The following is a 24,658-nucleotide window of genomic DNA, read 5'->3' on the forward strand; positions in this document are numbered from 1 at the left end:
TGCAAGCACTTACAGCCTGGTTATTGGTCTCTCTAAGAACATCATGCAAGCAAGCATAACTAATTCTCCACCACAGGCTCGATTTGTATTATATAATCCTTCCACATGAGTCCCATTATAATCTTAAGACTGTCCCATCCCCGTGTGTGGACACGTCTTGGAAAGGCACTAGCATCTAAAGAGGTTTTCCAGTGTGCAGCCACAACCACGAACCATGAAATCATATCTATTGTTAGCAGCCACAACCAAATAAATCTGATGTTTCACTTTTACTGTACTTTCACTCCTCAGAAATACAACCGAGGAAATTACAATTTTAATACATACGGCAAATCACAAAATATTCCACATAAATGATTCAGATTCAGTACAGTATATACTGAAAATGATGACTTTGTGAACATAAACTCTGGTTTTAGCTCTGCTGAGTGAGACAATTAGAAGCTGCACAGCTGCCTTGTACAGCTCGTCTGAACCGCTGGTTCACAGTGAAGCAAAGGCTGACAGAAAACCAAAAGCTTAATGCAATCTCATTCTGAGTGTGACTCTGCAACTGCAGCTCATCTGAATGCATTTTTTATTTCATTTTCGGACTCGTTCTGCAGTGGTCTGGCTCAGACGTGTGTGGCTGCAGTGTGGTGGTCCTCTGGGTGGGTGCTGCTTCCCCCAGCCTGCTCTGTGTGGGGATCGTCTCTCACTTTGACAGCGTGGAGGGCGTAGTTGATGGCAGTGCTGTCAGTCCAGCTCCAGGCTCCTGATACCGGGTTGTACAGCATTCCTTGGACAGACTGCACTGAGAAACCATCTGAGAGAAGATACAATGGATGGGGGGGGGAGGAAGGATAGAGGCCAAAGAAGAGAGGGCATGACAGCAACACAAAAAGACACTTTGTTTTTATTTGTATATACCTATAATAGACATGGCATGCTAGTGCAGCAGCAGCTGACTATAGTGGCTGGTTACGACACTGAATATCAGCCTCTGAAGTTCCTAAAAAAAAAGAAATGAATGTGTATAAAGGAGAACCATTTCAACGCACTGTCTTCTTGTCTTTTTAACTGTCCATAAGGAAAAATAATGACCCTTAATTTATCCTGTTTAGACAGTGAAATGTTGCTTTATTCATTCTCCCATTTAGCTGGGAACAGAACATGATGTCAGCTCCTAAAAATGATGAAATCCCCATCTGGTGAGCCCAGTAATACATTTTTCTCGATTTAACCCAAAATCGCTGCCACTCGGAATGAGCCAATCAGTGACAGGCAATTTCTTTTCTTATTGAAGAAAAAAAAATAAACAAAGTGCTTGTACTATGGGGAGCAAACACTTTTATTAACCCTGCAGTTAATAAAAGACATCGGCGTAATTTGGAATCTCCCCAGAACCACTGAACGACATAAAGTAAAGGTATTCCAAAAATATAAATTGCTTTCCATGTTGAATTTGTATCTGCTGAACAGATTGTGTGGTTCAAACCACTTGCTGATACTGACGGAGGCTTTTACATGATTTATATTTATTCCTACAGAGCACTTGTGCTGAATTATTAACATTTGATAATCTGCTGTTTATCATTTACAAGGGAAATACTTCATTCTGTGTGATGTGGAAATGAGAGGGACTTACTGGACTCCAGGAGGCGCTCCAGCTCTACAGGGCTGATGAACTTATCCCAGTTGTGCGTCCCGCTGGGAACGATGCGCAGCAGCTGCTCGGCCACAACGATACCCAACGCGTATGACAGGTTGGTTTTATTTATAGTAGTGATGAAGAGTGAGCCGCCTAGCTGCGCATACAGAAAAGGAACAGTTTTAGTTTATAAAGTATTAAAGATTTACAGTTTCAACTGGTAATATTGCTTCACAAAACCTATTTCACAATGACATCACATCCCTACTATGTACACAAGTTAGGGGTGCACAGTATGAGGAAAATATGCCATGGCGTTGTTGAATATTGCGATAACGATATTACTAACTAACAGAAATTAGAATGTACTCCGTTCTGCTTAGGGTTGTGCCGATGGACGATATCATCGTCTGTCGTGATGCCACGGCCCCCACCCTGTCAGACACACGCTAATCCTAGTCGCGGGTGCTGGACGGGAAATTGACAAACTAGCAAAGACACTTGCATCGGGCTTTGCATTGTGCTGCGCCGGGTGCGAGATAGGGCCGCTTAAAGGAACACGCCGACTTATTGGGAATTTAGCTTATTCACTGTAATTCCCCCAGAGTTAGACTAGTCCATACATACCCTTCTCATCTCTGTGTGTGCTGTAATGCTGTCTGATGGCTCCAGCGACATCAGGCCAGCACAGAACATGCAGGTGAATGGTTCCAGTAATCCTACTGCTCCGAATAAGTGACAAAATAACACCAACATGTTCCTATTTACATGTTGTGATTTATAGAGTCACAGCGTGTACAAAAAACATAATATGAGACACAGCCGTCTTCTATCCCTAAACAAACCGGGAAATATATTCTCAGGCGGAAGAATATAGTACTTGGGTGGAGTGATATGCTCGCAGCAAGCCTGTCTGAGAATATAGTTCCAGGTTTGTTTACTGTTAGAAGATGGCTGTGTCTCATGTTACGTTGTTTTTTGTACACGCTGTGACTCTATAAATCACAACATGGAAATAGGAACATGTTGGAGTTATTTTGTCACTTTTGTCACAATTTGGAGCAGTAGGATTACTGGAACCATTCACCTGCAGGATCTGTGCTAGGCTAAGCTAATGCTGGAGCCGTCAGACAGCGTTACAGCACGCACAGAGATGAGAAGGGTATGTATGGACTAGTCTAACTCTGGGGGTTACGGTGAATAAGCTAAATTCCCAATAAGTCGGCGTGTTCCTTTAAGTTGAAGCTACTTTTGTGCAACCTATTTGTGAAAAAGACCATCAATTTGAACAGACTTGATTGGCTGTAGTGATACATTCTCTCTCTCTCTCTCTCTGTCAGTAGCAGCTTGAAGCTCTACCTGGACTAGTAACGTACATAGACTGTAAGGTATCAGCATGCGGTAAGGTCATGGTCTGCGCCCCGGCTTGGGCACAGCAGTCTTGAGCGAGAGAGAAAAAGCGTTAACGTGGAACACTATCACACTTTCCTTTCTCCCCTCATTGGACTAAGTTTGTCGACGCTACTGTGTAGGGTCGGGTACCGAAACCCGGTTTCACTATGGAACTGGCTCCCACGCAACCGGTAAGAATCGGACCAGATTAGAACGCAAATTTTGGTTCCTCATTTCGGTTCCACTTAATGTGTCGACTGAAATATTTTTCCTCTGTCGCTCCGAAACGGACGTAAAAATCACACTTTCTCTGTAGTCTACCGTTAGCTAGCTACCGTAGATGTAGGCTACTTTTATAATGCCATATCTTCCCTCTGGGCTCACCAAAACAGACGTGAAAGCATATTAACCATTCACTGCACGTGATCTAGTAAACATATTACACTATTTCAGTTTTTCAAGAATCAGTTTAGGAATCGGAATCGTTTTTAAAGTACCGGTTCGGCATCGGAATCGTAAAAATCCAAACGATACCCAACCCTACTACTGTGTGCGTGCATCAATGAGTAAGTCTGATGTCCTGTGGGTACGGGACGATGTTATGCATGATTTATGAATGTACGTTAGCAACAGGCTAATTCACCAGGGTGCTATTTTATGTGTGAGCTAATATCGCGCATCTGTTCATGTGCGCTGCAAGAGTTATGTTTCTGTTTATTGAATGTGTTATTCAGTGCAAATATAACGCAGAATGTAGTTTAATCTCAGTAATGATGGTGTATTAGGTTATTACTGTCGCGCTGTTGAAGGCAAACGTCCCACTGTACTGTCGTTACGCAGATCACGGAGATGTGATTGAGTCTAGACTTACGGCGCCGTAGTTAAGTGAAAGTGGGTCAAGTTGTAATGTACTGGCCCTACCAGCAGGCAGCAGCATAGCCATGTAATACTGTCTAGTTACAGAGGGCATTTTTTGTATGTCTGATCGTTTCTATGTTAACTGTTAGCCCATAGTAGTAGAAAAAAATATTTATATAAAAGAGATATAGTAAAATAAAAAGTGCTTCAACTAACTCAAAACATCCCAGAGTGTCTTTCGCAATGTGTTTATTGCTGAAGTTGATATCGAGAGGACGATAAAAAAAGGATTTATTGTGCAGCCCTAACACACGCGAGGTGCTACCTGAGTCATAAGGGTATTTATAGAATGGATTAGATGGACAGTCCAGTGTAAGAGACCAGGAAGGAGCAGTGCCAAACCTCAAGGTTTAACCTAGGTCAAGATGAACCATTTCTACAGGAGGGGAGGAAGAAGGAGAGTGGACAGGGAGAGACAGAGTGGAAGAGACAGAAAACAAAAGCGAGGGAGTGCAGTGAAATGAATGCAAACAATACAGGAAGTCTTGCTAAAGCATCCCGGCATAGATGCCCTGAAGCAAGACATACTTTAAGGATTTTCTTAGTAAAAGAGCAGAAGTGAGAGATTTGCACCAGAGAGAGAGAAAGTCCAGTCTAGGGTAGCCAATTCCAGGAATATTCAAGGGGGAAACTTAGCATGGAAATTAACAGGAATAAAATGAAAACATAGGGTTTATTTGCTCAGGCTATATTTTTCATGTCATATACAGGGAGAAGCAAACCCTTTACCATACCATAAACAGACATAATCCATCATTTTGCCAAATGCATACAGTGTGAAATGTGGCATGTGGTGAGTTAGTTAGCTAGCAAATTAACTAATGGGTAAAGGCGCTTAGTAGCTGACAATGTGGGCAACTGTGTGCAAACAAAGGGTTTAAAGTGAAATTATAAAAGAAATGTTTAAACTAAAGAATTAATGTCAATAGATTAATTAAAACTCCTCAATTGTCATGCTCAATCAAGCTACATCCCACATGGTAACAGCTAGCAAAAACTAGCAGAAGGTGTAAACATGTTATAAAGTGTGTACTTTGCTTCAGGCCACTATCTGTTGGTTCACTGAAATATCATAAGAAATATAAAATATATTCACTCCAGTAATTTAATCCAAATGTGCCTGAGAGCATGTAGTCCCTTGGCTCACACAGTGCAGTAGAGTTGGCAGTAGTGTGGGCTGCACATGGGATGGGAGAATGCACTGTGCATACAGAGAGTTGTACATTTACTGAATTCCTGTTTAATGGGATGATGGCAACTGATCTGTACATGTGATGAAAGAGTGCACTGCTTGCAATTCAATAAAATGGGCATTTTTAAACAAAACATGCCATAAGACCTAGTATTGTCTTGTATGAGTATTTTACCCCCAAATAAATTCATTATTAAAAGTTACAGATTTGAAATTTATGCACACTTTTCAAACTTCCTGAGCTTTGAAATTTCCAGACCCTTTGCAACCCTGGTGCAGATTAGCTGTCTTTTTTCCCTCCGGCCCACTGAACTGGGAGATTACAATCATCTGGTCTCAGTATTGATGTACAGCTTTCACTAAAGCTCGTCAAGGTTCAACGCAACCAAGACACACAAACACACTAGGGCTGTCCTCAACTAAAGAAATTCTTAGTCGACTAACACTTATACAATTTTGTTGACTAATCGATTAGTTGATTTAATTGACAGAGCTGTGCGCTTTGAGAGGTGGTTAAGACTAGAAAAGCACAATATAAATGTAGTATACAATTAATCCTGCAAAAGCACCACTTTAAATCTTGTGTTTACCATAAATGTGCTCATAAGTTTCTTGGAAATGAGTAATTAAGCATGAATAAGCATAAAAAATGACTAATCGACTAAAGAAATCTTAGTCGACTAAGACCAAAACGACCGATTAGTCGACTAATCGACTAAGAGGTGGCAGCCCTAGAACACACATGCTAACCCTATTCCCAGTGAAACACAGCAGATGCAAACAACAAAAATAACACAATCATCGTATTATGCACATTAGCACACGCTCAGATGAACACACGGACACATGAAATATGTGACATGAGCTAACACACGCTCTGTCCCGGCACACACCTTCAGCACTTGGTTGCAGCAGAAGGCGAAGGTTTCCAGGTCGGCCAGATGTTCCACCACCTCAGAGGCTACGACTGCATCAAACTGGCCCGCCCCCTGCTCCTCCTCTGCTTCATCCTCTTCTGCTGCGAGCTCCTCGAGAGTGCTGGCCCGGTAGCACACCCGCTCACAAAGGTCCGGGTCAATGGATGAGTGCAGCTGGGCTGTACCGATGCTGTCGCCTACTGGATCTATACCCAACACATTAGCTCCCAGGCGGCCTAGGGGCTTGCAAGGGACAAGGAGGAGAGAGGGGAAAGAGAAAAGTCAAAACGAGATGTACTGTATGTCAATTTCTAAAAGCAATCCCATACTACAGTAGAGCAAAATTAAGTTATAAACTATATTCCACATTATAGAAAAAAAGTGTCTTTAGCTCCATCACATAGTGTAAAATAACAATACAAGACAATTGAGGACGACAAACAGCAGGAACAGTGGATAGTGCTACTGTTCCTCAGACTACATTTCCCATAAACCATGTTACGGTCTGTGATAAAGAGGATGTTGCTGCTAGTCAGTCTCCTAATTCAACATTTTACTAGGCCTAAGCAATGTCATCTTTTTTTTTTTTTTTTTTTACAGTCATTACATTAACTGTATGTAACCTAGAACGGCAAATCAGCGCCAAATCAGGGGCGCCAACAGTTTGTAAAAAAAAAAAAAAGTTATCACACCATTTTACAGTTTTTATGCACCAGAATTATTTTAGCAGTTTTTTTAGTTTTGTTTTTACAGTAGGTTGCACACATTTCTCTATGTCGAATGTTAAATGTTCCAAAACTCTTGACGCAGTTCTCATTACCAACATGGAGCTCAGCATAGCAGCTAATGTCAAAAATGCACTCATCATATACATCTCCGGATCAAGTTATGTACCAGAACACTGACAACATTTGTCTACCAACAGTAACACTCGGTCACTCCTTACACAATGATCTAACAAACACTAACACCTGGTAGCATTACAATATGGATTATGGTTGTCTTTGTTTTCATTTATAATCATTTTGTTGTTGCTGTTTTTGCATAGACCAAGATTCCATTACAACAAAAAGAGTAGCATCTCTTTACTGCATGGATTGTGCCACCTCAGTACATGTTACAGAAATTAATCAGAAAAGATGCAACCGGTTCCAGTAGGGTTTTTTCTCAACTTAAGTCATTCCAGTAATGCACAAAACAAACATATATATCTATATATACACTAAACATACAGGGTAAACACAGAGATAGATATAAAACAGGGCTAGTTTACCCTGTCTTCCTATCCACATCACAACTTATGTTTTTTCTTGCAATACACCAGGCAAAATTTTTTTTGCATGTCTGTTAAGTTAGCTTTTTAAATAGTATGTAAGTGTGCTAAATGGACTTTAAATACACAGTCTTGGTGGTGGGTGAGCTTGAGTGAAAACCAATGCATGAAATATAAATGATGTGGACACTGATTGTGTTTTTGTGTCAAAGCAATGAAAAGTGATCCAAAGTTTAGTCCACAATGACTGCTGCACTGAGCAGCAGTGTGAAGTGCACTGTGAAGTGCTCAGAAAGAGTGAACTCTGTATAGAGAAATGTGTGTTGTAAACAACTGTTAACAGCATTTTATACCAGGGAATAAGCATCACAAGTGGTTGGTTGAATGTGAACAACAATGCCCTCTTCTGGACAAAACTGTGAACACACAGGCCTGTGTGGCGAGCTGCACTTGCCCAGGGGCCGATCTCCGCCCTCCCACAGCTGATCCCTTCTGATGGGAAAGGGGTGTAGTGACAAGACATCCAGAGACGCAACCACAGTTGTAATCTTAACAGACACTGTTTTTGTGTGTATCTGTGTCTAAATATGACAGCCTGTGTGACAGAGCCATACAAGTACAGGACCTGATTTTGTCTTGTATGTCCTCAGATCAAATAAAGGCAGAGACAGAAGCCCTGTCCTGGCTGCCGAGCTTTCAGCACTAACAAACAGATAAACAAGTTTAAATGACCGACTGTCCGCTCCACCACACTGAGACCAGTCAAATCAAAAGGGCAGCAGAATTAGGCTGACGTTTAAATGTTTTTTTGAGCACTGGTATGTATGTGAAAGGACTGGCACTATAATGCACTCAGAGCAGAATGTTACACTGAAACAGACTGCTATCTGGAGAGAAAAGAACTCAATGTGACGTGAAAGGTAGCAACTGAAACTATTGGGAATGGACAGAGGAGGGATAGGGGCAAAGCTATTTTTGTCTGCATGTCCTTGTTTGCACTGGATCTGCATCTTTCTCACAAAAGACACGTGCACCCACTTACCTCTGTGAGCAGGCCTCCTCCACAGCCGACATCCAGTATTCTGAGTCCTCTGAGAGGTTTCCCAGGGTGACGCACTCTGTGCACATTCAGCAGATTATCCCTGAACAGGTAAACCAGAAGTGGGTTAAATTTCAAATAAAAAGGACACATATCCTCCTCTTACTCCCCAACATACAGTACAGGCCAAAAGTTTGGACACACCTTCTCATTCAATGCGTTTCCTTTATTTTCATGACTATTTACATTGTAGATTCTCACTGAAGGCATCAAAACTATGAATGAACACATATGGAATTGTGTACTTAACAAAAAAGTGTGAAATAACTGAAAACATACATAATTCAACATACAACAACATATATTCTAGTTTCTTTAAAGTAGCCACCCTTTGCTCTGATTACTGCTTTGCACACTCTTGGCATTCTCTTGATGAGCTTCAAGACGTCACCTGAAATGGTTTTCCAACAGTCTTGAAGGAGTTCCCAGAGATGTTAGCACTTGTTGGCCCTTTTGCCTTCACTCTGCGGTCCAGCTCACCCCAAACCATCTCGATTGGGTTCAGGTCCGGTGACTGTGGAGGCCAGGTCATCTGGCGCAGCAGTCCATCACTCTCCTTCTTGGTCAAATAGCCCTTACACAGCCTGGAGGTGTGTTTGGGGTCATTGTCCTGTTAAAAAATAAATGATGGTCCAACTAAACGCAAACCGGATGGGATGGCATGTCGCTGCAGGATGCTGTGGTAGCCATGCTGGTTCAGTATGCCTTCAATTTTGAATAAATCCCCAACAGTGTCACCAGCAAAGCACCCCCACACCATCACACCTCCTCCTCCATGCTTCACGGTGGGAACCAGGCATGTAGAATCCATCCGTTCACCTTTTCTGCGTCGCACAAAGACATGGCGGTCGGAACCAAAGATCTCAAATTTGGACTCATCAGACCAAAGCACAGATTTCCACTGGTCTAATGTCCATTCCTTGTGTTTCTTGGCCCAAACAAATCTCTTCTGCTTGTTGCCTCTCCTTAGCAGTGGTTTCCTAGCAGCTACTTGACCATGAAGGCCTGATTCGTGCAGTCTCCTCTTAACAGTTGTTCTAGAGATGGGTCTGCTGCTAGAACTCTGTGTGGCATTCATCTGGTCTCTAATCTGAGCTGCTGTTAACTTGTGATTTCTGAGGCTGGTGACTCAGATGAACTTATCCTCAGCAGCAGAGGTGACTCTTGGTCTTCCTTTCCTGGGGCGGTCCTCATGTGAGCCAGTTTCGTTGTAGCACTTGATGGTTTTTGCGACTGCACTTGGGGACACATTCAAAGTTTTCGCAATTTTCCGGACTGACTGACCTTCATTTGTTAAAGTAATGATGGCCACTCGTTTCTCTTTACTTAGCTGATTGGTTCTTGCCATAATATGAATTCTCCATTGTCCAAAAGGGCTGTCGGCTGTGTATCAACCTGACTTATGCACAACACAACTGATGGTCCCAACCCCATTAATAAGGGAAAAAATTCCACTAATTAACCCTGACAAGACACACCTGTGAAGGTAAAACCATTTCAGGTGACTACCTCATGAAGCTCATTGAGAGAACACCAAGGGTTTGCAGCGCTATCAAAAAAGCAAAGGGTGGCTACTTTGAGGAATCTAAAATATAAGACTTGTTTTCAGTTATTTCACACTTTTTTGTTAAGTACATAATTCGTAATAATGTGTTCATTCATAGTTTTGATGCCTTCAGTGAGAATCTACAATGTAAATAGTCATGAAAATAAAGGAAACGCATTGAATGAGAAGGTGTGTCCAAACCTTTGGCCTGTACTGTACATCCATCATGAGGGAAGGTGTGTGTATTCTTAAACATCCACAGCCTAATGCTGCTAAGTATAGAGAGGTAGGCGTATGGAAGGTTGGAGACCATGAGAATCTCTTAATTTTTGCTTACACCATCCACTGTCACAAAAATCTTCCATTTCACCGTGGGCTACAGTGTCTGCCAGCTAACAACCACAAATATCCTCTGGCTACAAATTCATCCCAAGCTCGCTCCTCTGTTCCTTCCTTCCGTCCTTCCTACCTTCCCTTGCGCACTGTCTGCCGACTGTCTGCCTCAGGCATTAAACATGCAGAACAGGCCGAGATCTGGGTATACATTGTCCTCATTATAGCACTGCTGGGGTTTAGGAGCATCCATGCAAACAGTGAAGGAGAGAGGATTAGGTGTTGGCAGACATTCACCTAACTAGCTCCCAACCCCACCACAGCACAGAAAGACGCAAACAAAAGCTAGTTAGCCACAGTTTGAGTGGAATGTCAAGCCATCTCCACATGAGGAACTATTACTCACTTAAGAACTATTATGCTAGCAATGAAAAATTAATACTGACTTGTCAAATTACTGTGAAAGTGTAGTTATAAAATAAAGAGATTTTAAATTGATATGTCATTCTCTTTCATTTGAAATCATATACAAATCAAAACAAAATTTCTAATGGCATGATTTCAAGATTGCTGCAAGTATGGATGGTAGGCTAGTTTTCACAACAGTTTCAATGTGCTAAACTATTATGGCAAAAAAAGCCAAACTGACTTGCTAAATTCTTACCTTTAAACAGAAAATGCGGTCCGTTAAATACAAAGTGCAAAACACTAAAGGCTTATTACTAAGCGTACAGAATCAATTAGGGATGCACGATATGTGGAAAATATCTAATTGCGATTATTTTCCCTGAGGTTGCGATTGTTTTTGTATCATTACTCATTTTCATTGAAAATGATTAACATTGAAAGAAATTAAAATTATTATAGTGTGATTTTTGTGAGCCAAACGAAGATGTTATCTTTAGTCTGTAGGATAGCATTTGTAGGCCAGTACTTATCTGCACCACAATACTTTATTTAAGAATGGTTTGACACATATTTTGCCATTAACAGATATTGTGCCCCCCCGCAATTTGGATATTGCACCAGTCCATACTACGATTTTGATAACATTGCAATTAATTGTGCAGCCCTAAAATCAATGCGAAGTGTTTGAATGCATTTTTCCTTATTCTGGCATCTCCCCCCCTCAAGATTACTGTCAAAATGTCTGTGATTCATGATTAGAGTAAATTGTGGTTTAATATTAAATATGTTCCAGGATTAGTGGAACTTGCTGTATTTCAAGTTATTTCAGTGATTGAAATATTTAAGGTTTGGTGTGGTGAATAAAAACACAAACTCTGTGGTCAATACGGAACAGAAAAAGTAAACCAGTGAAGTTGAAAGACAAATTTGCTTTTTATGAATATAGGATTTACTGTAGGGCTGCTTGATTATGAAAAAAAAAAAAATTATAAATCACAACTATTTTGGTCAATATTGAAATCACAATTATTTAACAATTATTTTTTACTCATTGACTTTTGGAAAGATGTTGCATTTATTTAACTAAAAAAAAAACAGTGAAACAAATCAACAGTGAAAACACCTTGAACTTAATTTAATTAACTTTACTTCATACTTTTCCCCTTTAGAACAAAACACAAAGTAAGAGTTTATTGCAAAATGCAATTTGCGAAATAATCGTTTTTCTCGATTACATTGTTTTTGTCATTGTTAGGAGCCGAAATCGCAATCAAAATTTGATTAATTGCACAGCCCTAATTTACTGTAGTGTAAAGTGGAACTCAAGACTCGTAGTAACGCAGCATATTCAATAAATTGAAAGTTTTCCAAAGTCAGGATTGACTGAATCAGTGTAAGACTGCCGGAGTCTCAGAGGGTGAACAGCAACAGTGGTGCTGCTGCTGCTGCGTCTCATTTAGACACACCCTTAGGGCACACTCACATCAGGCAAATCAGGCACACTCAGACATACACTGGCACTCAATCTGTCATGCTGTCACCATAAACACACATCATCACCACCACTACCACCACCACCACCACCAAGACCACCGAGGGGGGAAGGGCCGAGCAGCAGCGGGCTCTTGGCTGGATGGGTAATGTCGTGATTATCTCGCGGGGCCCCTGCAGCACATCTTATCAATCAAAACAGACGCAGCCACAAAACATGTAGGCTACTGATGTAGCGTTGGGGCAGTGGAAAACGCTCCTGAAAATGTGCTGATGTGTGGAGGAATCCTGTCACTTTCAATTCATGCCACTTCAATGTATCCCTGATCCCTGATGTGTTGTTTTTGCTCTCAAATACCACAAGGCTGGATCTCCTCCAGGTTATGTTTTGACACAATTGCTTGACGCCTCTGCCTATCCATCCCACGTTGACAGTGACATAGGGGAGATATTGACATGCATATTTAGTACAAACACACACCGTATGAAAGGCACCCTCAGGTCATTCATGGCATGGAGAGCTGCGAATTCTCCCTGTTGGTCCCACCACTTGCTGGCCAGAGACTGGAACCTCCTCACCTCTTCGGGGTCCACTGTGGTTTGGGAGGCTGACCGAGCACTGCGCATGGTAAAATAGACAGGACGACATCAACAGTGCACAGGCCTAAACACAACACCTAATACAGGGGACACACAACAGCCAATAACACATACAACCATGGAAACATTTCTCGGGACCATGGATTCAAAAGTCCCTATCTAATAGAGCTCCAAAGATGAATCAATTAGTTTTCAACTAGGACTGGGCGATATGGAGAAAATCAGATATCGCGATATTCTTGTCCTAATACCTCGATATTGTGGCAATATTATAGGGTTGACATTTGGTGCTTTAACAAAATATCTTCACAATGAGAATTAAGATAAATAATCTTCAGTAACGTAGATATAATGACTAAGTGGATAAAAGGTAAAAAAAAAATAATAGAAGAGCTAGAACAGTCTGGGAACACAAAATGACATCACTTTACTGTAATGCAGCCTTTAAAACCAGGAAAAGACAACACTTAAGCTATTTACAATATAACGATATCTAGCCTCATATCACGATATCAATATAATATCGATATACAGTATTGCCCAGCCCTATTTTGAACTATTAAATGAATCGCAAACTATTTTGATATTTGATTAATCAGTTTCAGTCATTTTTCAATTAGAAATTCTCTGATTTCAGCTTGTTAAATGTGAATATTGTTCTAGTGTCTTATCTCCTCTGGGACAGTAAACTGAATATCTTTGAGTTGTGGACAAATCAAGACATTTGAGGATGTCACCTTGGGCCTTTGGGAAACACTGATCCACATTTTTCACCATTTTCTGACATTTTATGGACCAAACAATTAATCCAGAAAATAATCAACAGATTAATCGACCACGAAAGTAATCATTAGTTGTCTTCCTACTATCTAGATGCTTCAGAATATTACAATTGGTGCTGAAATGATTAGTCGATTAGTCCATTGGGAGAAGAAAAAAGTAACAATAGACAGCAATTCTAATGATCTATTTAGTCATTCATTTTTTGAAACTTTTGTGGTTTATCTTCTCAAATGTGAGAATTTTTTTCTCACTCACACACACACACACACACACACACACACACACACACACACACACACATATATATATTACTGAATATTAAATATTTTTTGGGTATTCTCTTGGATAACACAAATCATCTGAAGCCACCTTGGGCTCTACAAAACGGTTTGTGATGGGCATTCTTTACAATTTTCCGACATTGTTTATAACAATTGATTAATCAGAAAAGTAATTGACAGGTTAACCAATACTGAAAACAACTGTTGGTTGTAATCCTTCTTTAGCCTTTATTTACTCAGGAAAGCTTCTCTTTTGCAGGGACACACTGATCACATTCACAGGAAGCTGCCCAGTACAACCAGTCTGATCTGCTGAGGGCCCCCAGCACAAAAGGGAATGATTTATTTCCACTATCATTCCATCCATTAGGAACACAAGGGCAAAATGTATGACTATTTTGTCCATGGGTTTGATACACTTTCTGTAATAAAACATCTAAAAGCAAAAATACAATCAGGTGTTGGACCCTGGGACAAATTCTTATTAAATGTCCATGGTCTAATTTGTGTCAGTTTAGGGGTATTTAACAAGGAAAACGTTGGAAACCACTGTATAAACTACTACTAGTAAAATATAAACAGAACATGCTTTATACATTAGACAAGTTAAAGGTCAGTTTAAGTGACCTGTATTTGATTTGGCAACTTGAACCCATTCATAACGATTTCAAGAGATCAACATTTGATCCTTTAACTCACGCTTTGTAACGTTACCGTTACACATTTCGCCCAAAAGTATTAGTGTGGCAGGTAGAAAGACACAGAGCGGATAGAAAAGCAGCCACAAGGACATTCGGACGAGTGGGCTCCATGCACACTTCTCATACCACTATGGCTGCGAGCAAGCGTTGACATTTTAAGGCAAGTTAACGTCAATTAAGTAGAAGCTGTGACTGTATTGCGCTGTGAAGACAGGTGTGTCAATGCGAGACAGTCTCAGACTTTACCTGACGTGACAGGGCACGGTATTTTGCTGGGTGTTCAGACAGGCGCTCCTCTGCAGCCACAGTGTCCGCCGTTTACACACCGCAGTCCAGCTAAACCCGCTTCGTCCCGCCGCCCTCTGGAGCCCCCCGCAGCCAGTGGCCGTCCTCCGGCTGGACAGCCCTAACGTGAAGCGAGCAAACTTATTCGCGTACATGCTGTCACAACAGTTTTGCAGCTAACTACTGTAACGTTAAACGAGTAACTAGACTCATATATATATTGCCATATATGCCAATGGACTCAACGCATCTCCAACCGTTGCTGGTTCACTGCCACGAATGTGTTGATTGCACTTGAAACAGTGCGCCTGTCCTTTCTGCTCGGGGAGAAACATCGCACACTTTGGTACCTACTGTCCCGACACTTGTTGCAAAGTACCAACGGTAAACAAGTAGCTAAAAAGAAATGTTGTATATAGCATTTTATTGTGTAATAAATGGCTGATGACTACATAACATTGTTAACAATGTTAGGGTTGTGCTATGTGACATAACTTAGATAAAAAATTCCCGCAAAGAAATCGCTGTAAATTTCAACAGTGTTGGGCGCAGTAATCTTACAACCTTACAACCATATCGACAACCTCCACGCTTTTTGTAAGGTGCAAGTTTAATGTTAGTGTTGACGAACTGACCGAAGAGCCGGTAAATTAACCCGACTCGTGTCACTGAGCCGGGAGAATTGAGTGCCATACGTCAATGAACCGACTCACTCCTGTATTTTTCTTTTACTTCATTCGTGCCGTTGGCATTATATGTCAGTGGTTGGCATTTAAATGTCAATGGTTGGCCGTTGTGTAGCTGGTTTTCTTCTGCTACTGTGTGTTGTAATCTAGCTCATTAGCGCCTCCGCTGGACTGGAGAGGTGGTGCTAGAATCAATCAGGAAATGAGCTACTAATGCCTAGACCCTATGCCGAACGAGACCGAATGTAACCGTGCAACCGGCCGGCCGCTCGACTCTAATGTAACCGTGCAACCGGCCGGCCCCTCGACTCTAATGTAATCAAGCGGTGTCTTGGTTCTCGGCAACTTTGAGTTATTAACTGAGCCTTGTTTCTGGTGCATCTTAGAGGATTGTGTTCACGGCAATTCACACATTATCGATGGGGAAATACAGTACATCACATACAAATACACGTCATGTTATCTTGGTAGTTATGTTAAGTTAAATGTTAGAGAAGTGAATGTTGCTACGTGGTAGCTAGGCTAGGTTGTCACGAGGAGACCGCGCACCAGGCCACTGAACGAGACCCTAAGGACCGTAACCGAGGGTAGGCTACTGCACGAGTCTATATTCAAACGGGTGTCTAGATTCTCGGCAAGTTTGAGTTATCAACCGATAGCAGAAGCCTTTATGTCTCGTGCATTTTAGAATTGTGTTCATCAAAATTCATATGCTACATTACCAAGGGGAAAGTATTAGGCCTATATCACATACAAATACACGTAATGTTATCTTGATAGATATGTAAAGTTAAACGCGATCACCCCCCCCGCGAACCGGTGACCGAATCTATTAACTCGGTAGGCCAACGACCGTCCGATTGAACCGACTCTCGTGAAGGAGTCGGTTGTCCCATCACTATTTAATGTAGCGCACGGCGGGAAAAATGATATTACGCAGCACATTAAAACAGCGGGTCCATGGTCTCACTCACTCCCCCCGCCCCCTCCGTAATTACATCTTTCTTTCTAAAAATGTACCTCGTCTTCTAATGAGAAATGACATTAGCTTAAAGCAGCTTATTTTAGAACAAAAACCTTCAGCTGCACTAATGTGAATGGGATGACATTTTCTGGCCCTTTAAGTGTTTTGATCTCTTAACCATTTACAAATGTAACATTAATCCTCCTGATGTGTGAAGTTTGCTGTTAAATGTAGCATTATAAGAAAAGACAGCGAGGCAGGACAAGGAACACACAGTTTTATTGGACATTTACAATAATGTTTGGAGAAAAAGTTAATCCTGTTACGGTTTAAAATGATACAACTTGAGTTTTTAGTGTCCACAGAGTCTTATTAAGCTTTGCATAATGATACAAGTGAAAACTCCTACCATTCAAAAAGTCTTGTTCTTCAGTCACACTTTTAAAAATAACAACATATTTACAAAGATGAAAGATGTATGGGGGGGTGGGGGGTTCACCTACACAACTGCCTCTATAATGAGACAAGCCTGCTCAACTCATGGAATTTAAAAAAAAATGGTAAAGTGCACAGATCAGGAGGTTAACTGTGCTCCTCAGCGTCTGCTACGACGGGAGGGGGACGTTGACCTGAAAGAGAGGCGTGGACATGACATTAATACTGCACCAATCACACTTACCCACGCAGACTACAATATACAAACATGCACAACCCCCCCACCCCCCACCATACTCCCAGAGTACAAAACTGTTTATAATCTCCATAAAAACTAATGTTCTACAGCCCCCCCTCCCCTTGTGCTACCAAAGAGACTATACTAAGACAACAGCGGGGATTGTTGAGACTTCATGTGACTTGTTAGAAATTCAGAAATGGTAAATTTGCATTTGATAGATAAGACATGAATCATTAAAACCCTTTATTGCAGCAGACTTGACTTGACTTTACAGTTACGCAGAAGTGACTGCATCTGACAGTACATTTTCATAACATACAGTAAACAATTTTCCTATTTAAAATTATTGCAAATGCGTTGATTAAAAAAGGACTCCAGAGAAATCACAATGAGACATACAGTGACAAACATACAGTATGGAAAAATGAGAAAAAACGAATACTACCTTGATCGCGACTTAGACTTGTGTTTGCGGCTTGCCTTCTTACCAGACTTGTGAGATTTTTCCGTCGATCTTGAGCGACTACGTTTGGATTTTTTAGATTTCTTTTCCTTGCTAACTTCAGGGCTAGGGGATCTACTTGAGTCAGAATCGGAGCGCTTCTTGCTAGCTTTGGCGGAGCCCCTCTTGCTGGCTTTGCTATCCTGCCGGGAGTGCTTGTCACTCTGGGAGTCCGTGCATGAGTCACTCTCTCTCCTTTTCTTCGATTTGCCATTCTCCTCTGTAACTACAGAGCTTCCTTTTTCTTTCTCCTTCTCTTTGGCCTTTGGCTTTTCCTTCTTTTTATCTGACTCTTTCTCCCTATCCTTATCCTTCTTTTTCTTGTCTTTCTCATGGCTATGACTCCTTTCCCTCCTTCTCTCTCTGTCTTTGCTGGAGGCCTTCGGCTTGTTTTTGCTACTACGACTATGACTGCCGTCTCTGCCATCCCGGCTCCTTTTCCTCTCCTTATCCCTTTCTTTCTCCTTTTCCCTCTCTCTGCTGCGACTGCGGCTGTCTCTGGCCCTGGCTCTGGCCCGGTCTCGCTCTCTGGATCTGGATCTACTCCTGCGGCTCCTGCGCTCCCTGGAATCACTGCGATCTTTCCTGTGGCGGCCTGACCTCTCAGCGCTGCTGCGCCTCCTGTCCCTGCCCTTCTCACTGCGATGCCTGTGGGAGCTGTGGCTGCGGCTGCGCCTGCGGGCCTTGTGGGAGGACGAGCGGCTACGCCTCCTCTTTCTCCGTGGGGAGGAGGATCGCGATGAACTGCGGGACGATGCAGAGGAAGAAGAAGACGACGAGGAGGAGGAAGAACGACGGCTGCTGTGGCTGGAGGTGGAGCGGGAGCTGCTGCTGTGCCCGTTGGCCGGGGAATGGCTGCCGCCTCGCCCGGATCGCTCCTTCCCTCTGCCCGAGTGCTTGCTCTCGCTACCCTCCTTCTCACTACGGGACCTACGCCTCTCTACCAAGGGCTCCGCCTCCCTCTCATTTACTTCCTGTTTGTGTGGATTCTCTGGCTGGCCCTCATCATAATCCCCCTTTTCTCTGATCAATCTCTCCTTCACCATCTCTTCTGTAGAAACAAACAACAAAAGACTCATTAAAAAAAATACACAAGGAACAACGTGACATCAGGACTTCACATTTATGCACACACACACACCACTTGGATAGTGGTGTGTGTGTTCGGACGGTTGGGTTTAGGAAAACAATAACGGGGTTGGGTTTAGGAAAAGAAAGCGACGGTTGGATTTAGGAAACGTGACCCGATCCCCGGTCTCCTGGGTGAAAGTCCTGTCTTTGACCCATACACCCCGACCAACCTCCCTACGCAGATTTTCACCCTTTCGTACTACTCTCTATGGCGTAAATTTAAATAAAAATTTAAAAAGACACGCAATCGCAAGGTAATGTAAGTCAATGGTGACCAAAAGGCGTTGATAAACACGCTAAAAAGCGATTATGCATCTTGATAACACACGCCAATAATGGCATACGAACTGGCAATACATACTACATTCATTCTCTGCATGCATTTGTTCATGTTTTATAAAAGGGTTTAACCTGAGCCAGGCCATACAACAAGGATAGCAATAATATGACATCCATACAGTGATAGTAATATACATCTGTTAAAAAGAAAAACAATTAGATATATGTATTAAACGCACTGGTATCGGATCAGTACTCTAGCCTAGGTATCAAACTCGGTATTGACTGTAGTTGAAATGACTTCCCAACTTTCACACTTATTATGGTTGTAATCTTGAGCGATGTTCAAGATGAGATCAAGTCAGCACTAACTTTGATCATTTAACTCCTGGTCACGGTGAGCATTTCCACAGCTTTAAATATATATTCCACATAAGTATCAACATCTTCCTTTGTTGTTGGATTACTACTACAACTTTAATGGAAACAGAAAAAGCCAATTCATATGCAAACGTAAAAGTTGTAAAATATGCAAAAAGTTGGGGGAGTTCTTTTTTATTTTGTTCCTTGTCTAACATCGTGTCTTACCACGTGCAAGCAGAGCCTCCTGTGCTTGTTTGTCTTGCAGCTGCTGCGTCTCCCGCTCTTTGCGGCGGAAGGCATCCTGCTTCTCTCGGATGCGGTGGCGCAACTCCTCCTCATCGGTGTCGGAGGATTCAGACCCTCGCACGCTGCGCTCATCCTCGTCCTCACTCTCGTCTGAACCATAGTCACCAAGCCCACCTGCCACAACAGAACCCCCGGGTTGTTGAGTGTTGGTAAGGACGAGGAGATATGTTCTCACAATCAGGTCTCACTTTTGAAAGCCCCCAATCCCAACCCATAGTCCCAGCGAAAGGCACCTTATCCTGTACAACTTCAGATTTCACACTGATAATCCCTTTAAAAACAAACTAATACATATAATCCCTCAAAGAGAAACTAGACATACTTTTGTATTCAAGAGCATGCTTCTATCATCAAAGTGCAAAACTAAAGCCAAATCCATCATTGCGATTCCCCTAATATTGGAAAGTGTATTTGGGTGTACAGGGGTGTACTAACAGCTTTTCCCATGTTCCTATACCCTGCCATTAATTAAAAAAAAAAAAAAAAAAAAAAAAAAAAAAAAAGTAATTTCCTTCCCTCCCCCCCAGTGACAGAAAAAGGGATACTCACTGAGACCGGTCAGAGAAGCCAGTGCACTTGACTGTGCCAGCTGTTTTGCAGGAGCTTTGATTCACATCAACAACAGGAACAACATGTTAAAACACATTTTCTCAAAGGCAAGAGAGTCGCTAGAGAAGGGGGGGTCACAGGTAAAGCACTATTCACAAGAGCTGCCATTGGTAACAAGAGAAAAGAAATAAAACAACAACAAAAAAATGGAGAAAAGAGAGAGGGTTAAACAAAATTCTGCCAAACAATCCAAGTCAAACAGTCGGACGGGAGGGAAAGAACCAATCTGTACTAATGCACATGTCACTTCAATGGAGGAAGTCACTTGTTATCTACAGGTGGAAGCTGGTCAGATTCAATGCTGAGACTTTATTCACTCATATCGTACAGTCTTTCAGCAGGACCTTCAATACCATGTACCAGAAGACCACGTTTTCAAATACTGTTTGTGAAAAGCAATGCTCTGCTCTCTCTCCTCCTGATGCATTAGCAGAGAATGGTTGAATATATGCATATCAGATATACTCCCATGTTTGCCGCTCAATCATCCTAGCTTACAGGGCATCATTGAGTTTCATTTAAAAAGATTATTACGCACACATATGATGTATGAACTGGAAAAGACAAGAGCAGACCTCGAGTGGCTCTCCGGTGAGTCTCTTTGGCCACATGCAGGATCTCTTCATTGGTGACCTCGAGAAGGATCTCTGTCAGTAGGGTTTTTGTGATGATCATCTAAAAGAGGGTACATATGAATTTCATTATTTTCAATAAACCATCTCCGTCTCCATGCAGAAAAGATCTGAATGGTCAAACTGACCAGCTGGAACTCCTTTTCCTCCTCCGTCATTTCAGGTTCACTGTCCTCTGCAGGAGGCGATGGGCTCCGACCAGAAAATTCTTTCTTGATGGAGGCCTTTTCTTCGTTGTCGTCATTCTCCTCATCATCACTGTCCTGATGCATACAGAAGCATATTTATGTTTATTTAACACTATTACTACACACTATTCACACACACACAAAAAAAAAGGTAACAATTACTGTCAAGAAGAAAAACTGAGTTGCTTACAAATTTACTCTTGCGGGGCATACGTGGCCCATCACCTCCCTCGTCTGCCTCGTGCTCTTTGCCATCATCTTTGGCCATTTTTGCACGCTCCTTCTCCATTCGTTCTCGCTCCAGCTTCTTCTGCTTTTCTCTGTCCATCTTTTCGAGCCCCTCCCGGATCCATGCAGGTAGTGTGCGCCTTTTTACCGCATCTGAAGGTGAAATACCAGGTCAAAGTGAGTTCTCCAAATACTGCCATGTTGTTAAGACTGCACAAACTGCTTTTGTAATCTACTATGAGAATATTGGCCAATTTATTTTCTATCGAGTGACTCTAATGTTATAAGTACTATCACTTGAGAGATAAAAGGGTGTTGTAATGTTACCGTCGGTTACGACTTTCACATACAGGTAAGGGATGACAACTAATACATAATGGCAAAAAAATCTAAACAGAACTTAATAAACAGTAATGTACGTCTAGTCTGGCATGCCTAGGTGCGAGTCAATTTTCATACTCTGTCATAAGATTAGGAGCATTATTTTATGTTGCATAAATAATAAAAAAATAAAAGGGAAGTCACCTGCTTTGAGGTGAACAAATACACTCACCTAGCAGGGCTGGGGCCTCCTGTTTGACAGGGAGCTGGATAGGGGATCTGGGCCGCTCTCTGAAGCCGGGTGGTCTGGTATCTCGTCTGCTCTGAGGAGGACCCTGCCAGTATGGGGAGTGGAAGCTTGCGGGTGTGGGGGCGAAGGATGAGGCAGCTCCATGCTGTGGAGAGAGAGCACAAACTGAAAATTAAAAAGGGAGTTCAAAGTACAAAAGGTCCTCTGTTAACTGTGTGCGGGGTTGTTGTTGCCTTTCCCCAGATTAAGTTAGCTGACATTCATCCATCACTCCTGACTTGGGCTAGAATGTTTGTTCGTTTTTTTTTTCTCTCTTTTATTAAAGAAAAGAATAAGAAAAAATGCTAATAAATAATAAACAAACCATGCTGGATCCTCAAAAAGCCAACACTTTCCTCTGCATCTCATCAAGAAAGATAGCTGATAGCTCTAGATGCTGGGACCCGGCACAGTTTCTATGGATTGTTCCTTCTTGTGTTACTTGGTTGTCACACTAAAACCCCAACGCTTCAACAGTTTCTACTGTAGCATCTGCATACCTGATAATCAAACTGGTTCATGGCCATGGGGGCCATGGCGTAGCTGTCGGGCTGTGCCCCATACCCATGGCTGTTCTGGGGGTAAACCCCGTGGTGGGCTTCAGAGTTGAACTCCACGCTGTCCTGGCTGTTGCTGTCCTCGCTGGGGTTCACCACATCCATCGGTCCGGACCCTGGAGGGATCCAGGGCTGGTCAGGGGGGGGTGGAGGAGGAGGGGGTGGAGGAGGAGGGGGCTGGCCATGCATTCCCCATTCTGTTAATGACAACATCATTGATGTGAAGCAATGTGTACAACTTATGTTTTTTCTTCTTCTCAGTGTCTACTCAAGAGGGCTTTGGTTGGTATCCAGTAGGGCTGATTTGAGGAAAATATGCTATAACGGTATTACTTGTGATAAATAAACAGATATTAAAGTGTACTCAGCTCTGCATTTCGGCTGCTTTCAGTATTCTGCAACAAAATTGCTTGTTGAATTTAAAACAAATGAAAGAAAATCGTTTCCAACATTGTATTGAACAAGTTGAACATTGAATTGGATATAAAAAAGGAACCACTAAAAAAGAATAATAGTTACATTTTAAAGTGCAGTTTTCTACTGTTTTTTTCTTTCAATTAGCACAAAGAATCTTTGAGTGTCTGTCGCGTTATGACGCAGCCTTTCGCAAGGGGTTTATGGCGCCAGTTGATATCGACGATAAAAAAACGATATCTTGTGTAGCCCTAGTATCCAGCGGTTTATCCAAGTGCACAAATACACATGAGAGATCACATATCATGTCATAAATCACAATAATTCTTTTCAGTCTAATAAATAAGAGTAAGTCTGTAGTGAACCATTTCCAGTACCAGAAAAATAACAAAGAACAGTGGAGAAAAATAACAATAAAATAGAGAAACTTCCTAAGATTCAAAGGGTTAAAATTGTACCTGGCTGCCACATTCTGCTGAATGCTGGGTCACCCTGGAAGGCGCTGTGGTTGCCCTGTCCAACTGGCTCAAGGCCTGGGATGCCCTGGCCATTAGGCTGAATGTTCTGCTGCTCTGTTCCTGTCGACTCCTTCTGGGCTATCCATGCTTGTGCCAGAGCAGCCCAGTCTACTTGACCTGCACACACCCAGAAAATACACCCAAAGAGAAGCTCTTACAGATGCTAGTGAAACTAGTGAATCAATGCTGCTTGAGCAGTGGGAAGATGTGCAAAGATGCCCTGCAGAGGCACATTTCATTTGATGAAAAAAATGCGTTCATGGTGCATGTGCATCACTCGCTGACCTGGATCTTGCTGGTGCTGGAAGGACTGCATCCACTGCTGCTGGCTCAGAGGCCACTGCGGCCAGGGCTGTCCTCCCTGGTCCCACATCGCTCTTCTCTGGATTCACACCTGGAACATCCAGGCCGGCAAGATTTAGATTTGCACCATTAGCATCTCTTTTGCTGACACGGAGAGAGCTGCTGCAGTTTATGCGCTATAACATTACACCCGAGTCTCCTCTAACGTTAATCGCCAGAAATGAACGAGCTTTAGCTTCGATTTATGTGCTAACGTTACGTTACATCTAACGTTAGCTGACCCGGCTAGCTGTATTTAGAGACTCCCGTTAGCTGGAAACCATTTCCCCAGTTAGCTAATGATGGAAACAAACGCTATGTAGCTAGTATACGGTAGTATATGTCATTACTGACGCATGATGCTGGAATACATTTGGAGCCGGAGAAATCCCAGCATCTAAAGTTGCCTGTGGTCATGCGACTGTGAGCTAACGTTAAGGGAGCCCACCCGAGCTAACGTGAGCTAAGCTATCACAATAAATTAAAGCTAAAAGATCGTAGCACCGTGTTCTAACCGGGTGAACAAATATGCCGTTGCATTTAAATTAAATTCCACGCTGGCGGGAACGTGTAAAGGAAATATCAGCGTCGTGCTTGGAGTAACATAATCCCCACCTTTTCCAGACAGTTTCTCCTCAGCGCTGTGGCTCCAAATCAAAATGGCTGCACCAACTACTCGGAGAGGAAGTGTGAAACGAGGCGCTGCTGCTGCTGCCTTCAAAGGCGCTCGGTAATATCACCACTCAGCCGAAGCGTTTATTTGGTTATTATTTTGTGACGCTGCCTGCCTCTTAAAGCAGATTG

The 24,658-nt window shown here is 42.3% G+C and overlaps 2 protein-coding genes across 2 annotated transcripts; both read right to left on the bottom strand.

The window, feature by feature from the left end:
- Positions 1–275: 275 nt before the first annotated feature.
- On the bottom strand, positions 276–15,412 carry coq3 (coenzyme Q3 methyltransferase). The gene is made up of 6 exons (XM_028580481.1): positions 14,811–15,412; positions 12,681–12,818; positions 8,365–8,464; positions 6,026–6,292; positions 1,628–1,787; positions 276–805 (listed from the first exon to the last, which is right to left on the bottom strand). Exons 1-6 carry the CDS (start codon positions 15,002–15,004, stop codon positions 615–617), a joined length of 1,050 nt encoding a protein of 349 aa, XP_028436282.1. The 5' UTR covers positions 15,005–15,412; the 3' UTR covers positions 276–614.
- Positions 15,413–16,761: 1,349 nt separating this feature from the next.
- On the bottom strand, positions 16,762–24,572 carry pnisr (PNN-interacting serine/arginine-rich protein). The gene is made up of 12 exons (XM_028581572.1): positions 24,470–24,572; positions 23,798–23,906; positions 23,453–23,629; positions 22,524–22,777; positions 21,967–22,129; positions 21,376–21,566; positions 21,126–21,260; positions 20,941–21,040; positions 20,306–20,359; positions 19,676–19,870; positions 17,621–18,728; positions 16,762–17,128 (listed from the first exon to the last, which is right to left on the bottom strand). The coding sequence occupies exons 2-12, from the start codon at positions 23,883–23,885 to the stop codon at positions 17,095–17,097; spliced, it is 2,499 nt and encodes an 832-aa protein (XP_028437373.1). The 5' UTR covers positions 23,886–23,906; positions 24,470–24,572; the 3' UTR covers positions 16,762–17,094.
- Between the last annotated feature and the right edge of the window lie 86 nt (positions 24,573–24,658).

This window comes from Perca flavescens, chromosome 6, assembly GCF_004354835.1.
Source record: "Perca flavescens isolate YP-PL-M2 chromosome 6, PFLA_1.0, whole genome shotgun sequence".
Lineage (NCBI taxonomy): Eukaryota > Metazoa > Chordata > Actinopteri > Perciformes > Percidae > Perca > Perca flavescens.

Coding starts and splice junctions, on each gene's coding strand:
- coq3 (XM_028580481.1), bottom strand. CDS start 15,004: ATGTACGCGAATAAGTTTGCTCGCTTCACGTTAGGGCTGTCCAGCCGG. Junction 1,788..6,025: donor GCTGCAACCAAGTGCTGAAG/GTGTGTGCCGGG, acceptor CTGTATGCGCAG/CTAGGCGGCTCACTCTTCAT. Junction 806..1,627: donor GGAGCGCCTCCTGGAGTCCA/GTAAGTCCCTCT, acceptor ATCTTCTCTCAG/ATGGTTTCTCAGTGCAGTCT.
- pnisr (XM_028581572.1), bottom strand. CDS start 23,885: ATGTGGGACCAGGGAGGACAGCCCTGGCCGCAGTGGCCTCTGAGCCAG. Junction 22,778..23,452: donor CAGCAGAATGTGGCAGCCAG/GTACAATTTTAA, acceptor TGTCATTAACAG/AATGGGGAATGCATGGCCAG. Junction 21,261..21,375: donor TGCCCCGCAAGAGTAAATTT/GTAAGCAACTCA, acceptor TGTATGCATCAG/GACAGTGATGATGAGGAGAA.